Below are 17165 nucleotides of genomic sequence, written 5' to 3'. Positions count from 1 at the left end.
ATAACCAGGCAATAAGAAAGAGATCACAGAGAGAGAGGGAAGGATGAGTAGAGACAAGGAGGCAAGTTCAATCATCATGTAAAAAAATACTTACAAAGAAATATTAAATATGGAAAAAGGTTTTATTTTTAATGTGTGTTTCTATTGCTTTCTGCATGGATTTCTAGTCAGTTTTGTGATTGTGTCTGTGGAGCTTCCTACCACCCAAACCACCCAAACAATCCGCACCAGAGTTTGATTAAAACGGACTAAATGTTGGCTTGTGAAAGCACCCAAAGTAGGCCCTATGTGTTAAAAGACACCTCTTTTTCTGTATGTTCTGTTAACTGTATACATCATCTCCTGAAGCCGCTGTCTTCAAGGCACCAGACTTCATTCACAAAAACAGTAACTTTACCTCGCAGAATACAGAAGTTGCTGGTCTCCCGCTGCCTCGATTGGTTAGTTTGTTTGCGTTATTGCGTGACTTTCTGATCTGAACGTGCCGTCCGCAGCAGTACATTGCTTAGCTTCCATGCCGTTACTCCTGGGTCGTGGCTAGAAGGAAACCCCAAGTTGCGAAACTCTCACGAGATGGTTCATGTAGGCATTGACCTAGAATAGTTAAGGTTTATTATAGGTTGTCAGGCAGCGAGTCTGGCGAGAGTTTTTGCAAGTTTTTTTGGGTTACCTTCTAGACGCGTCCTCAAAACTGGGAGCATGCCGAACACCAACCTGTTGTTTTTTATTTCAGCGCCCATGTTAAAAGGGTTAGAGCAGCCACACTGCCCGCGTCTCTTCTAGAGTTTCAAGGTCTCGCCTATTTTTACTTCAAGCCGTGCGCGGTCCACAGCAGCAACAGACAGTGAAAATGATTGTTCGACAGTATATATTGACATCATACCAGCAGCATTACTACAGTTTCAATATCTAAACATCTGTAGAATATGTTACGGACATGAAAAAAGTGAATATTTATTTTTAAATCAACACTTTCTCAAGTGTTTTTTTCTGTGGAAAGAATTCCTTCATTTGTTAACACGAGGCTTTTATTCTGAAATATTTAAAGGACAGTATTGTAGAAAATGCAGTGACTTGCACGGCTCCATGAATGAATAAAGTACGGGATTTTAATTGTGGATTATTGCTATTATTTACAAATGAGCACACACTTCTTAACCTTTTTCTGTCTAAAATAAATATAAATGACATTTATAATGAAATTAAATGGCCATTATAAAAGGCAATCTCTATATAGAAAGAAAGGGCGTCAAGTCACGTGGGAAGCTATAGAATGATATGAAAATATGAATAAAAACTACCACAGGAAGTTTTTCCTGCTGTCCTCGTTTTCAGACCACTATGCATGTTTGAATTCATCAAGAAAGATTAAGAGGTTGAAAAATGTCCTCAACCAACAGAAACTGAAATGAGGATTCCACAAAGTAAACAGAAAATGTGTTTGTTCCCAAAATAGGCACTGACATAATGAAAAGATGCCTCCTTTTTAACAGCGTAAGCAGGAAGCTCGTACAGTTCATCTGACCTAGTTCAGGTGCGCTTGATTCAAATCGTCCCACAGCTGAAACAACCAGAGCAAAGCAGGCAACCGACCTTCTGTACCAACATGGCTGACGTGTTTAAATCTGTCAGGGTTACAGCGTACAACCTCCTCCAGGTGTTGGTAGGACTCTTTCTCTTTGTGTTGCCAGACGACCGCACAAACTGCTGACTGGCTTACCAATGTAATTACAAGCCTGTTCATGACATCTTCATATTTTTAGAGTCATACATCATACATACAGTCTTTTCTCCCAACTGGAACAAAGAAGGGAGATCAGATAACTCCAATTCTGCTTTCCACATAATGTCCTCGTTGATTTTAAGATTATTCTTTTCACTTGTAAAGTAATTAATCAACTTTCTCCAGCCGACCAGCCGTTAATGTTCTCCAGACATTAACAGACTTTTGTGTCCATAAGTACACATCCTGTACCTATGACGGAGAATTATGGCCACATTGAGGGGAAACAAATCAGAGATTTTGAGAATAAAGTCATAATATTACAAAAAAAAAGTCGTAATTTAATGAGAATAAAGTCATAACTTTACGCGAAAAAAAGTTATTTCCCCCTCCACAAAAGACGCAATTTCCCCCATGTCCTTGTGGTTCCTTCTTCGAAATAAATGCAGTTTCTTGCACAATCTTTTCAAGGTCCTGATACTTATGATAACGTGGTGCTGATGTGTCAAAATATTAAATATTTTGATGTTTGTGAAACCTATGTCTGACTTTATTCTCATTAAATTACAACTTTTTTCTTGTAATATTACGACTTTATTATCGAAATCTCAGATTTTTTTCCCCTCAATGTGGCTTGACTAATATATGAAAATTTACAAAACTCAATGCTTTTTAAAATTTGTATTTATTTTTTAAGTGCAACTGAACTTAATCATAAAAAAGTAACTTTAAGCTACAGTGTTTCTTCATTAAAATGATTGATTCAACATGTTTGATGGATCATATTTCGTGCAGTATTTTGTATGATATCTGTCGAATTAAATTCCAATCTGAGACCCTCACTTCCGTCACATCTACCTCTTTGTCTGAGAGGAAAGAGTCCCTCTCAAAAGATCCTCAGAAAACATAAATGATGCAAGATGCTGGACCAGACAAAAGGCTCTTTATGCTCCAGTTGCTCCAGTGCACTGGTGTTACTGGTCTGCTCCCAGTAGCTACAGCTCAGCTCAACCTTCCTCGGTTGAATAAGAGGAAGAAGCAGAACTGTGTGTTTGCAGTATTTAACATTAATTCATGTTTGATTTAAGACGAGTTGCAAATTTATTCAGCTGCTGCTTCACACGAGTCTGCGTGATGAAGAGAGAGAGGACAGCACGCACGGCAGGATTGCTATACTTCTGAGGACCCTGATAGAAAATAATGCATTCCTCAGCACCTGACCATCACAGCTACACACTTAACCTTCATTTAACCTCAGCCTTCAGAAACACCTGGTAGTGTACTGTTTAGCTGTAAAATGAGAACGTTTGTGACCCAGCAGGCATGTTGAGATCTGTTGAGGAACTACCAAGCATCGCCCACCAGCCGGAGCACAGCCAATAGGAACGCTTCTCTCTCTGAAATGACCTGTGATTGGCCAGAATCTCCCGTCACGGGATAGATTTTTTAAAGCCTGAAAACAGAGCCATGAGGAGGAGCAGAAGTCTAGTTTTCATCCAGAACACTTGAATTACAATATGCTAAAAGGTTGTTATGGAATTTTTGCCCAATGATGTCAAAAACTTGTTGCCGGGTCACAAAATTTCTCATTTTACAGCTAAACAGTACATTACAAGATGTTTCTGAAAACATTTGAGGAGAGAAATAGACATTACAGTAACAGAATATTGATTCATATTTGATCAGCACTGCCTAGTTTGACCGTTTGGTTGGAGTTCGCGAGTGATTGACAGCTGCTCAGAGATGGCAGCTGGAAGGCAGACTCTAGATCAGCTCTGATTGGTTGTTTTCATCCGGTCTGTGAAATCCTGCAGATGCCATTAGGAGCACCGGAGGACACATGTTTTCAGATTACCTGTCTCATGAACTGCTGTCAGGATATAGTGACCGTTTTATAAAAATATATTCTTTTTCATTTGCTCCATTTCTACCCACTGCAGCTTTAACCTCAACCTGATTCTAACCTTGACCTTAGCAAACCGGCTTCTTGTAGTCAAACAACCCGACAACGCACCCCCTCGCTTTGCAAGCACGCCTGTGATTCCAGTCTGCTGAAAACTGCACACTTGTCCTCAGAAACATAGAAGTACATGAGCAGGAAATCACACACATTTAAATGATGTTGTGAGGCTGATTGTCAGGTTGTCGCTCAGAAGAATCAGCTGATGAAACATGCCAACACATATTTCCGGTTTACTACTACAGTTAAACGCCACGCAGCACACAAAGAATCACACCTGATGTCCATCTTGTATTAACAATGCACATACCATTACACACACACACACACACACACATACACACGCACACACACACACACACACACACACACACACACACACTCAGTGTCCAGGTATGACAAGCATGACTAACTTGTAGTTCACACACACACATGTGCAGCCTGTTATTATTAGCAGCCAGATGTGCAGCAGCTTCTTACCGTTCTGAAGACAATAGAGACGCCTTCCATTCATTTACACCGGAGAGAATATAACACACCTTCACACCTCTCTCTCTCACTCGCGTGTCCTGTCTCCTCCTCCTCCTTCTTCTTCTTCTGCTTCTTTCTCTGAGCCTGCCCTCCCTATGCTCCTTTCCTCCTTCCTCTCTCTCTCTCTCACCTCCTCCCTTTGCTTTGTCTACCTCTCTCGCCCAGCCACTCCCCCAACTCCTCCTCCTCCTCCTCCTTCCTTCCTCTCCATCTTTGCCTTTTCTTTCAATTTAACCTCTGTCCTCCTTTCCTTCCTATCCTCTCTTTCTCCCCTCCTCCTCCTCCTCTCTCTGGCTGTATCCTCCATGGAGATGCATGGCTGCTTTCTTGACAGCCTCCTCTCCACGTGTCTGCTTGTGTGCAAATGTGTGTGTGTGTGTGTGTGTGTGTGTGTGTGTGTGTGTGTCTTCACTCTCCAGTGCACACACTCAGCCTGTCAGTCACATTCATGTGCACTCAGCCATACACACACACACACACACACAAAGCAATATTCATCCGGTCCCGGCAGCGTACATGCACTCATTTTCTTTGATAAACATCTGATAGCTCTCGCCTGCTCTCTCTCTCTCTCCATCTCCATCTCCATCTCCATCCTTCTCTCTCTTCTGCACACATTCACATCTTCCTCTCATTAACTCGTCCTCCATCTCTTTCTATTTACACACCTCTTTCCCCCCCTCCACATGCAGCTCACGGCGGAGCAGCTGGCCGCCTCACAAATGTCTGATTTCTAGCAGCGACACACCCCTGAATGCACACATATACAGCAACACAGGCTCCTAATTTATGCATGCATCATCGTCACATGCTCGCTGTGCAGCAGGCGAATTAGCATGCACGCTTATATATATATATTTATTTATTTATAAGTACACACACACACACACACAGAGAGAGAGACTCAATGACAGGTGTGGCTGTGAGTTTTGGACTCTGTAATGTGACTGCAGACTGTAAATGCTGCGGCCTGTTCACAGGAAAACTCTCCTCTATCTGCTCTCTCTCTCTCTATTGCATCCTTTTCTGCTTCTTCCCTTTCTTCATCACCACTTCCTCATCCATCTCCTCCTCCTCTACTATCTCTTCCTTTCGGTTTGTCCTCTATTTGATCTTCTCCTGTACTTATTTGAATGCACTTCCTGTAGAGATGAGATCCTCTAATTCTGTTTCCACTTTTAAAAAACTTCTTTTTTAGGATAGCATTCTTATAAGGTCCCAATGTTTTATGTCTGTGTATGCATAGGCATTTTTTTGTGTGTGGTGAAGCATGTGTACAGAGCATGTGTGTATGGGTATTTATACTGTATATGTGCTCTATTTTTTCCTGTCCTTTTTCCAAACTCTCTCCTCTTCTACCTCCTTCATTCTTCCTCTTCTACTTCTTTTCCCTCTTTTAATTCCTTGTTTCCTACCCTTTGCAGACGGCCCTGTGATGGAGTTACAAATAAACGATATGAAAGCATCCCTCGCTCCCTCCTCTCCAACTATCATCACTCCGGACGGAGGAGGAAAAGAGGGAATACTGAAGAGAAGGAAGACACAGGACAGGAGGAGGAAAGGTGGAGGCAGAGGAGGTTGAATCTCTGAGGTCAGAGCAGGGCTGCGGTCGGAAAAGTAAAAAAATTACGCCCCGATGACGTTTCCTCACCTCTTTTCCTTGACCTCGATCGAAAACGTCATGAGGTCAAGGAAAGGTGCGAAGGAGGATTCAGAAGGACTTGAGAAAAGACAACCGTGGTGTTGAGAGAATCCGACTGCACTGACACTAGGCTCCATCATTATGATGCAACGGCGGTGGATGTTAGTGACGCAGGTCTGCCGTGGTGAAACTACAATGTTCTGAAGATGGACTACAAAAGTATCCATTCCCTTCCCGTGCGTTGTTAAATAGCTCTTTCGATGACGGCTGCTTCACCCGTGGTGTGTGAAAGAGAGATACCGCTGGTCCTTCTGCTGCTGGAACACTTTACATCAACATATAATAAAGGATTATCGGACCTAACGTGGACAACCTGTGAAAAATATAATTTCATTACCAAGGATGGAACCGAAATAAAAAAAGGAATAACTTACAGGATACCCCAAAAGGTTCATATGACAAATATTGGGTTATTGTTTGAGTTATGGAGGTTTAGAACCATTAGATGTATATTTCTTCCTACTCCCTTTCGGACGCAATATTTATTTATGTTGATTATTTGTTTGCTAAATGTTTACTGTTCATTTTATTTGTTATTGTTGTTTTGTTTTTTACTTATTTGTTACTTGTTTGATATCACTCAGAGGTCAGAGGTCAGCCAGGTGCTCTGCCTACCTGTGGAGAGGCGACCAGGTCCCAGTGGAGCGCAGACAAAGTAGATGACAAAGGTCACACACGCCCGCCAAGCCGAACATCCCGGCGGTCCTCAGATTCAGCCGCCTTCTGTCTCCCAGAAGTCCGCAGGGTCTCTGTTTGATGACATCACTACCTTGCTGTCTTTTCATCAGGTTTTAGTGTCTTTATAGCTTTAACTTCCTGTCAAATGAGCCGGTTTCAGCCTGTCAGGTCGTCTGCTGTCCCGTCACACCTGTCAGCTATCAGCTATCAACATCTGCTTTCCTTAACGACTTCCTGTCAGGAGGAGAACGTCTGGCCAATGAGAGAGAAGCTTTAAAACTTGACGTGTATTTACCTCACAGCTCCACATTTTACTTTTTTTTTGTGTTTGTGGAGGTTTTTCATGCATCATTTTCAAAAAAGAAACCTTCAAAATAAATAATAACGCCAGTTTCTAGGAGTGAAGGATACTGCACTTAAGGGAACGTTCTCCTCCCATATGATGGACAAAGACTGTTTTTAAAAAATGCTCTTGTCAGGTATTTCCAGAACATTTCAGGTGTGTGCATACAGAGTGTTAAAGCAGCGATGGGTGCCGTGGGCTCTCCCTCTTAAAACCCATTCATTTCCATGTTTCCCTGGAGGGAGGTGCTCAGTGTTTTGTCTCCGTGTCCTTGAGGGAATAAAGACAGCGGCGTTGATCCAGCAGGCTTGTTGTCTTCAGCAGGCTTGTTGTCTTCAGCAGCTTCAGGCTGCAGAGACGATCAGGAAGTCAGACAGTCACCTCAGTCTGTTGGTGTACGCAGTGTCATCAGATGAAAACACTACCAAAGTCACACAGTCAGTCAGGTTTTAGGAGTTATAAACAGTCAGAAATACAATATTTCAGTCAGTGACTCTAAAATTAAAAGTATAAAAAGTCCTAAACACATGGCAAAGTTGTCATAAATTAAGGATTGTAAAGTATACGGTAAAATAAAGTGTGGGTTAATAAAACCTTTTACAGAACTACTGGAATACTTTTCCTCAATCAGCTTCTTCCATGAGTTTTGGGTCCTACAGGAAACACACTATTTCCCGCCAAAGTAAGAGCAAATGTTGCTTTTTAGAGCTGAAACAGTTTAGCTGCTTCTGCTCTTCTAACCTTTCATATCTTTGCAATGTGAACATCACACCGATCCTTGCTGCCCTTACCTGTGACCCCTCGGCTGTGGCTGCAAACTCAGTATCTTCCTTTAAATCTTTTCTTAAGACTCACTTTTATATTATGGTTTTTTCTTAACTGATGTTGCATTGTTGTAACTATTTATATGACTTTATCTTGTTTACATCTTAAGTTCTGGATGTTAATTACTTTTATCATGCTTTTATTGTATAGCACGTTGTAACCTGGCTTTAAAAGGTGCTATATAAATACATTTTTAATTTTATTATTATTATTATTATTATTATTTGGTGGGTTTAGACTGTTGGAGGGGAAAATAACAAGTAAGTTGAGGACGTGTGCTCAGGCTGCTGCAGGCTTTTCTCCCTATTTTCTGACATTTTAGATAATTGGCTGATTAATCAATAATGAATTTAATCAATCAAATCTGATTAAACTACACCAACGCAGTCCTGATAAAGATTAGTTGCTTTTTGAAGTCTTAGTTAAGATTTTTTTTTTTTTTTACTGTTATTGCTTTCTTATCTCTGATTGTTTTTTTTAGTCACTCATAAATATTTTATATTATAGAGAAATAATGTTTCAAAGTCTTCAAAACAATTCAAGACATTTTAAAAATCCCTGTAATACTTTCAACAAAGACTAAAGTAGAAGACGTCCTCCCTGCTTGATCAGATCAACTGTAATTACAGTTTCAGTAATAATCTAATGACATAATTAAGTCTCCACGTTGAGATAATGAGAGACGGCAGCGTTCAGTCTGCAGCTGCAACAGCTTGGTCTTTTTTTATTTTAGTAGTTTTTGAAGCACACTTTTTGTATGAAAGGTGAACTATGAATAAATTATTGTTTGTGTCTCCCAGCGAGTTATATAACTCAGTGGTTTCCAAGTCTGGGGGTCGTGAGCTCTCCAAGGGGTCACCAGATAAACCCGACCGGTTGGGAGATTATTTACAAGATATGAAAGAACACAAAATACTTTTTTCCCCCGATTTTTTGAAATGTGAAAACAGGATACTTTCACCTCTAAAAATAATTCAAATACAAGTCAGTGACAGCATGTGACGAGGGGCGGCTCATAGACACTTCTTCATATTACGGGGCCATAGGTTAAAACAGTTAAACAACACCTGATTTGTATATAGACGTTTCACCTTTGGTCATTGGTGCTTCTTTAAAAATATATGTTTATACTACTTTTATTTGTTCAGCCTTGTGTAAGTATATTATGAGAGATGCAAAATATCGGAGCTAAATTCCTTGTTTGTGTTCACATACTTGGCCGATAAATGCAGCTGATTTGAATCTCTCTCAGATTGAACATTTTGCCATCCAAAGACTTTTATTTAGGTATTTCACAAAGTGTAGACAACATTGTGAAAATGTTTTTTATGCTTTATCTTTCATAAAGTTTGTGAAAATGGCTGGAAGTTTAATGCTCACAGATTTTAAACTGTTTTAACCTTCATATTATTTATAACCAGGTTTTTTCTGCCCAATGAGCCCACCTTTTGGTGCATAAATCGTTAATACCCCATCTATTATCTTTGGGTTGTTTAATAATTATTTAACAGTTATAGTTTGTTGTGTCTTTGTTTTGTGTTCTAATGGGAAACAATAAAGAGTTAGAGCTGAAATAATTAGTTATTTAATCAATCCGTCAAATAAAAAAACAAAATAAATCTGCAACAATTTTGATAATCGATTACTAGTTTCACTTTTGAAGCAAACATTGTCAAACATTTGGTAGTTCCAGCTTCTCAATGTGGATGAATTGCTGCTTTATTCATCATTAATGATAGTAAATTAAATGTATTTTGGATTTTCAACTGTCACCATGGGGTCTGGGAGACCATAGTGGACATTTGTCATTATTTTCCGACATCTGATGGACAAAAATAATGAGTAAATAAATCATAAAGTCACTCATTAAAGGAGTCAGATTATAAATATTAACCACCGATACTGTGTTGTTAGCTGGACATGGACCACAGCTGGCCTTCACATGCTCACTGACTGCAATGGATCAATACCTGCAGATGCAAATGTTCATATTTAGATGATGCATCTCCAATATGTGTGTTCATGTATCTGCCAGATCAATAATGGCTCCGGGAGGCTTCAGACACAGCTGACGGTGGCTAAAGGCAGACAGGAAGGACTATTGACCCACGACTCTAAATGCTTTAGTTGGCATGAAGCTCGCCGACTCTCTCAGAGCCGTTAAAAGACAAGAAAACAGACACAAAAACATCTGATTTGGAGTCAACAGCTCTCACTGCAGGACGCCCAGTAAGTCAGTGGGCTAACAAGCTGAAAGATTTAATCCCTGTGGGAAGCTGCCGTAGCTTCTGGCTACAGATTAGCTCCCTCGCTAGCAGATAAACTCATTTCACAGGAACCTTGTTTGGTTAAATGGATTCAGATTCCCTTTAAGGCAACAAGCCGGGAAACTCACTATATCAGACTATTTATTGCTTATTTCCAGCTCATCCATCCTCTTTATTAGCTGCTGGCTGCAGATTAGCTGCTTCGTTAGCAGGTAGAGCATTTAATAGAAGCCTCTCTCTTTAACGGGACGGTAGTAAAGTGAAGAAGGAGCTAAATCAGGCCGGTATCACCTGTTTATCTACTTTTAATACCCAGTTTCACCTCCAGTCCTGTCCTGTCATTCACGTCGGAGCTACAGATTAGCAGCCTGCGAGTCTGTGTCGGTCAGATCAGTCAGTCAGGAAGTAGAACCGGCCACAAAAGACGTCAAAACGAGTCACATAAAGGGTTCAAATAGTCACTTGCACTTGGTGCAGGGGGTGTTGTGATCTAAAGTTGACCCCCTTGATCTTCATGGTTACTTCCTGTTGTACTTCCTACTTCCTGTGCCCCCCTCAGCAGGTTTTCAGAAGCTCGATAGGAAAGCGTTTGAATTCCAGTCAGGTTGTCGAAAATCCAATTTCATCCGGAGGCCGAGAAAATAAAAGTGCTGAGGTGTGTTTTCCTGAAGTGTGAATGAGTTCGATCTGTGTTTCTCTCTGCAGACCCGCAGCGTCTCCTCCTCCTCCTCCTCCTCCTCCTCCTCCTCCTCTCACTCACTAAGACTTTAATCAAATTATCTTTCGCTCGCTTACTTCGCCTCCCCTTGACCTCGGGGCCAGATTGGAGCCGTGAACGACGTGACTCTCCATGACATAATGTGACAGTTTGAGTGATGCTGGATCCAAACACTGATTTTAATGCTTTTAGACATTCTTTGCTGTCATAATAAATAATATTAGACGTTTATCAGTGTATAATCTCATCACGCCACTGACACCACTGTTAGACACTGCCATAATGTTGGCAACAGAGTGCAAAATATATTATTATTATTATTATTCAGTTTTCAGAGTTTTAATATCATTGTTTTTTTCTCGTAAATTTACGATTTAATAATCTCGAAAGTTTGTGAGTTTGTTTTGTGAAATTGCTACTTAAATCTCAGAGATTATCTGTGTTTTTTCTCGCAAATTTATGACTTTATAATCTTGCCAATGTGTGAGTTTTTTCTCGTAAAATTGCCCCTTTAATTTGAGAGAAAATCTGAGTTTTTTTTCTTGTAAATCTGCTACTTTAATTTCGGAAATTCTGAGTTACTTTTCATTAATTTGTCATTTTAATCTCAGAGAATATCTGAGTTTTTTTCTCAGAAATGTATGACTTTATAATCTGGAAAATGTGTGATTTTTTTCTTGTAAAGTTGCCCCTTTAATCTCGGAGAATGTCTGAGGTTTTTTTCTCATAAATGTACAACTTCATAATCTTGCAAATTTTTAGTTTTTTTGTGAAGTTGACGTTTTAATCTCAGAGTAAATCTGAGATTTCTTTTTTTCTTTTAATTGTACGACTTTATAATCTCACAAATTTGTCGTAAATTTGCCACTTTGATCTCAGAGAATATCTGAGTTTCTTTTCTTGTAAATGTATTACTTTAATCTCGGAAATTCTGAGTTTTTTCTCGGAAATTTGCCCCACTCCCCCGTCTACGTAATTATTTTCTTTTTAACCTAAAATGGCCTTAATATGCCATCGTACTTAAGGTTAGGGTTAAGGATTAGGGTGTTTTCTATCAACTTCAATACATATGGTGGTTAAAGCTTAAGGGTTTACAGTATGTTAAGATTTGTTCGGCTCCGCCCGCTGATGTTTGACTCAACCAATCACATTACATCTGCTTCCAGAGCAGCTCTGGCTCCCAGAAATGTTTACATCACATATTTTAAACTGCACATTAAAATAAATTGCTGAACATTTCTGAAGAAACAAACCTCTTTGTCGACCGTCGTTGTGTTTGACTTCACTGTGATGTCATCACATTCGACCAACCAGAAGTGACTTAACTGGAATAAAACAGGCACGTTTCACCAATCATTTCTTTAGAATCATAGGAGTTTTTAATCTTAATCTTCATCATTCACCACCATCATCATCATCATCACCCTCATTGTTGACCATTGTCATAGTCATCGTCATGACATCATCAGTTGTTAATCATCGCACAGAAACAATCATCACCTCCATCATCATCATCATCATCATCATCAGGTACATTCTCATCGTTTGCAGTGGATAATAGATTTCTTTTGTATTTCATACTTTTTATAATATATTGTATATCATCCATGGTCAATCTATTTTTTAAATAATTTACATAAGAATAAAGTCAACAGACTGAAGAATGACTATCTGTATATTTACATCATGAGACAGAGAAAGAGCGATAATCAAGAGTAAAACAGCAAATGACTGGAAATAAAGAAAAGAGCGATAAAGAGGAGGAGGAGGAGGAGGAAGAGGAGGAGAAGCAGCACGAGTAGAGAGAGGAGGGAGGGAGGTGTGTGTGTGTGTGTGTGTGTGTGTGTGTCATACATGTAGCCCCTCACTAAGGTTTAATGAAGCTAACCTCTGTTCCGTCACCATAGCAGCAGATTACAATGAATGTTGCCACGGTAACTAGTAACAGTCGCCCTGTGCCCATAGTTTGCCGTAAGTTTGTAGTCTCATCTGAGAGTTTCTGATGGAACATTTGAATTAAACAGGAAAGAAAAGAGGGAATATTATAATAATTCTGTCAGTACGATTTTTATTATGGTCTACAAAAGTTTTTTTTTTCTTATCTTAATTGAACACAACATGTCAGGATGATCAAATAGGAAAAGTCCAAACAGGCAGCCCGAACTGTTCAAGTTAGACTGAATTTCTGAGACTTGTTTATCCAGATTGTCCTCCGCGAATAAACGGCCGTATACTGTAGGTTGTCTTTGCAAGCAGCTTATTATGACCCATATTTACGTTTGGTGTTAGGCCGCGACCTCTAGTGGCCGTAGTAATTAAAGGAGGAAGTCAGGTGATGTAGTATAAAGAGAGACAAAGTCCACGTAAGGAGGTCGGAGTGGACGGACGGACCCAGGAGACTGTTACTTGTGTCCCGTGTTGACTTTTTTAAACTTGCGTACGTATGTAACCTAAGTTACTTAACAAACGTATTCATTTGAACCCAAACTATGATCTTTTCCTAAACCTAACCAAGTAGACTTGTTTCAATTCACAACGTTAACCACCCGTTTTAAATTGCAACCATTTCACAACGTGCGCCTGTCGCTGGTACTCTCCAACAGTCATACTACATGTCATTTTAGGAATCAAACAAACTGGGTGGAGGGGAAGTGGATTGGTCCAACAAACACAAGGCTTTCATCCAGGAGACCGCTGTTCATGTCCCGTACGTTAAGTTTCACTTTCACTTTACAATCAGCCATGTTCACAACGTTCAGTTTCATTTTCACTGTACAAACGTAGTAGTTTTAAGCCCAAACATGTAGTTATAGTGGTTTTGTTATCTAAACATAAAAGAGAAGTTAAGCCATGGGACGTGGCAAAGTGCCAGTCTGTGACGAGTTGGGATAAGAACGTGTTGGTATGCCAGCAGACCATCTCGGGAAAAATCAGGAAACGCTCTCAAATTATTGAACAATGGAGCATTTGAACAATTAACTTACGTTCCTTTTATGAGCTGAAATGATTAATAGATTAATTGTTTAGTGGACAATTAACGAGAGAATCTTTCCATAAACTTTCTGAGTGCCTAAACATAACCATAAAAAAAGTGGAATAATGCTTTAGTCGCTATGAGCAGATATTGTACTGAGAGAGTGGATTTAGCAGATATCCATCAGCTATACCCGCTAATCCTTCAGAGGGTTGCTGGGGGGGTCTGACACATAGGGACAGACAACCATTCACACCTACAATTTAGAGTCAATTAGAGACAATTAACCTGCCTGCATGGAAACCCACGCAGGCACGGGGAGAACATGCAAACTGCACACGCAAAGAAAGAACCCAGAACCTTCTCGCTGTGAGGCGACAGAGCTAACCGCCGGGCCACCCAACACTTCTGCCTCCTGGCATATATGTTAATTAAAAACCTAATTATGCTGATAATAATAAACCTAATTCAGGCTCCATTACTTATATAAACGCAACCTTTAGGAAACAAGGCTGCCAGAGGACCGCTGAGTGACTGAAGACATTTACTGCAGGTAATGTACATCGTCCTGGAAAAAAAAAACACTATGATAATTAACATTTAAAAGCATATTTTGATGGAATATGTCAGTCATCAAAGTGTACATTAAATAATCACCAACTAAATAAATAAATCTGATTTCACAGCCACCGTTGAATTACCCATTAAAAACTAAATTGGCGTTATATGTAGAATTATCTCATCAAATTATATAGATTTAGTATTTAGTATTTTAATTTAATTTAAAGAGTTGACTTTTAGTGTCATGTAGGAGGACTCCTGCTGGTAACGCTTTGTGAATACTGTCCTCGGAACTGAACCGAATGATGCTACAGAAGCGGACGAGGAAGAAGATGAGGAAGAGGAGATCCAAGGAGAAGGCGATCCCGAAGTGAAACAAATCAGACTGACTGCTGCCCCCTGTCTGTTGTATTCATACTTGCCAACCTTAAAAAAAGGGAGGATTTCTAAACCAAAGCGGAGGTCTGGGGATCCTCCCCCAGAAAAATGTGAGTTTCAGAGACTTTGTTTCCTGAATTCTGGTGATTTAAAAGAGTGAAAATAACAAAATAATAAGTACACTGAACAGCATTTTTATATTAAACTTTTGATTTTACCTTGAACTCCCAGGAAAGAAAACTGAATAATTCTCCCCTCTGGTGTGAACATGACGTGTGAATCTCTGGCATAAACTAATATTCATCCGTTTTTATTCATTTTTGCTCCTGTTTGATTGTTTCTTTCTCTTAGTTCTCTCCATTTCTCTCTCCTTCTCTCACTCACTGAAAGTCCTTTCAGACACAACGCGACAACGGCAAAACTGAGCTCTGAAACACATTATTTCCAACAGCTTGCACCGCGTCACGCCGGCTTTTTGCTGCATCGAGCAAAGCCCAACTTTGGGCGCTGCACGCTGTGGCGAGCGCATATTAAACATGAGCTCAAACTGCACTGTGTTGCGACCATAGACTGCTCTCCTCCGCCGGGAAACGACAGTTGGTGTAGCTCTATTGTCGTCCGGGTGGAAACAGTAGGGATTATACACACTGTTCAGTTCCAGAAACAGGCTAAGATAAGAGAATTGTGACCCCGGGAGGAAACCGGGAGAGGGCAATGAAAACCAGGAGTCTCCTGGGAAAATCGGGGTTGGCAGAGTATGATACTGGTAGTGCTAACCCTAGACTAACCTTCTGTTTCTGCTTTGCTGAAACAACACGTTGCAGCTGATAATTCCTTGTTTTAGGCTGCATTATTGTGACTTTGACACTGAAACAGGAACCTGTTCACATTTTGATGCTCAGCTTCAGTTTCTTTAACCGATGACTGCTGATTTCTTCTATTCTGATTTAACTGGTGCTCAGAGGGATCTTTGTCTCTTTCAGCTGTCAGTCTGGTTGAACCATCGGACAACGTTTTGTTCTCCATGTACTAAACTAAATAACATCTGAGTTCTTCTCTCAGACATGACTGTGTAACTTTATGCATATCTTCATTTTGACGAGGACGTATGGAGGCATTTGACCACACAGTCTCTGAATTAATTGTGTTTGAAAAATTGAAAAACTTCCCCGTCAGATGAAACAAACCGAGCTGACGCTGCAGAGGAAACTGGGTCACAGCGGCAGAGGCGAACACAAGTTGGGCTACAGAGATACTAAAAGGTAACGAATAAATTACCAGACAGCAAACTTGATTATTACACGGTGTTGACGAGCACTAACAAGACAACTGCAGCTCCCTGTTCCCAGCGCGTATACTTCTGACTCTACAACATGACTCATCTGCCATCCTGTGTGCAGGAACGTAGTTATATAACCAGCACAGAGACCAGCAGAGCCTGCCTGTCTGTCTGACTGTCTGTCTGTCTGCAGATGTGAGGTGACAAGTCGTAATGAGCAGCAGAGTGCTGCCGATGAGGAGGAGATTCTCTCACAACAAGTAAAACAACAAGAAAAAAGACCAAAAAAAACATTTTAGATGGTTAAAATACTTTTAAAATAGACATTTCACCGAGGACAAAGTAAGTCTCTTCTACAGTAGATTATGGCTTTATACAGTGACAGAGTATAATGCAGCTCTATGGAAACTCTAGGTAGAGTTGTAGTCAATTAGAGACATGTATAGAGATCAATACATATATGTATTGATTACAGTCAGTGGATCAGGCAGTTGGTGCTGATCATCTTCTAGTTAGAGATTATTGGTGATGAAGACATGCCCTCTTTAACTCAACCAAAACTGAAGCTAGGAGTTTCTCTCCTGGGCGAACAAAAGTTCCAACACTTTCTGTCAATACTGTTGATGGTGTCTCTATTGTTGACAATTACAAATACTTGGGAATTTGGATGAACAAAAGTCTAAAATTTGAAATGCCATTTCTTACAACAGGGGTCACACTGGCAGCAACATGGCCATCAAATGTTTATTTCCTACAGTACACCAGAAACTCACACTTGTGGGAAAGTATTAAAGGTACAGTGTGCAGGATTTGGTGACATCTAGCGGTGTGGTTGCAGATTGCAACCAACTGAGGACCCCTCCGCTCACTCCTCCCTTTCCAAGACTAAGGTAACATGAGCCGCCGAGTGTAAAACAGTGGTAACGCCGTTCGCCTCCCTCAGAGGCCATCCTTACAATAATTCGTCACCGGATCTGGTGGAAATGCGCCGATAAAAGAGCCCTCGCGCCGGTGAGTGGAACCGCTGACACGCGGTAAAAACGTAAACATAGGACTGCTCCTGCCTTTTCATTTTAAAAGAGCAACAGCCAACGAGGAAACTCCAACACTAAGCAGACCGATCCTGTAACTTCATCACTCCGTCAGTGACATAGTTTTGCGGTTGTAGGGCTGGCCCTCAGCGGTCCAGCCTAAATGATAGTTTTCAGGACCTAAACATTTGTTTC

At 40.4% G+C, this 17165-nt stretch overlaps 1 protein-coding gene and 1 long non-coding RNA gene across 5 annotated transcripts in view; one reads left to right on the top strand and one right to left on the bottom strand.

Moving 5' to 3' along the window:
* The window catches only part of LOC119490679 (IQ motif and SEC7 domain-containing protein 1-like), a 150946-nt gene that overhangs the window by 78107 nt on the left and 55674 nt on the right, over positions 1–17165 (bottom strand). Inside the window, exon 1 of one of the 4 annotated variants that reach the window (XM_037774198.1) lies at positions 6532–10783. The exons of the other annotated variants lie outside the window; for them this stretch is intronic. Within the exon in view, the coding sequence (XP_037630126.1) occupies positions 6532–6701 (170 nt within the window). The 5' untranslated portion in view covers positions 6702–10783. Of the gene's footprint in view, positions 1–6531; positions 10784–17165 lie in introns of those variants that run through there. 4 annotated transcript variants of the gene reach the window in all.
* Positions 4450–13342, top strand: LOC119490680. The gene is made up of 2 exons (XR_005207456.1): positions 4450–4608; positions 12567–13342. It is a non-coding gene; the product is annotated as an uncharacterized LOC119490680 (long non-coding RNA).

Source organism: Sebastes umbrosus, chromosome 6 (genome assembly GCF_015220745.1).
Source record: "Sebastes umbrosus isolate fSebUmb1 chromosome 6, fSebUmb1.pri, whole genome shotgun sequence".
NCBI lineage: Eukaryota > Metazoa > Chordata > Actinopteri > Perciformes > Sebastidae > Sebastes > Sebastes umbrosus.
The sequence above is the reverse complement of the archived record's forward strand: the minus strand, read 5'-3'. Positions and strand labels throughout refer to the sequence as shown.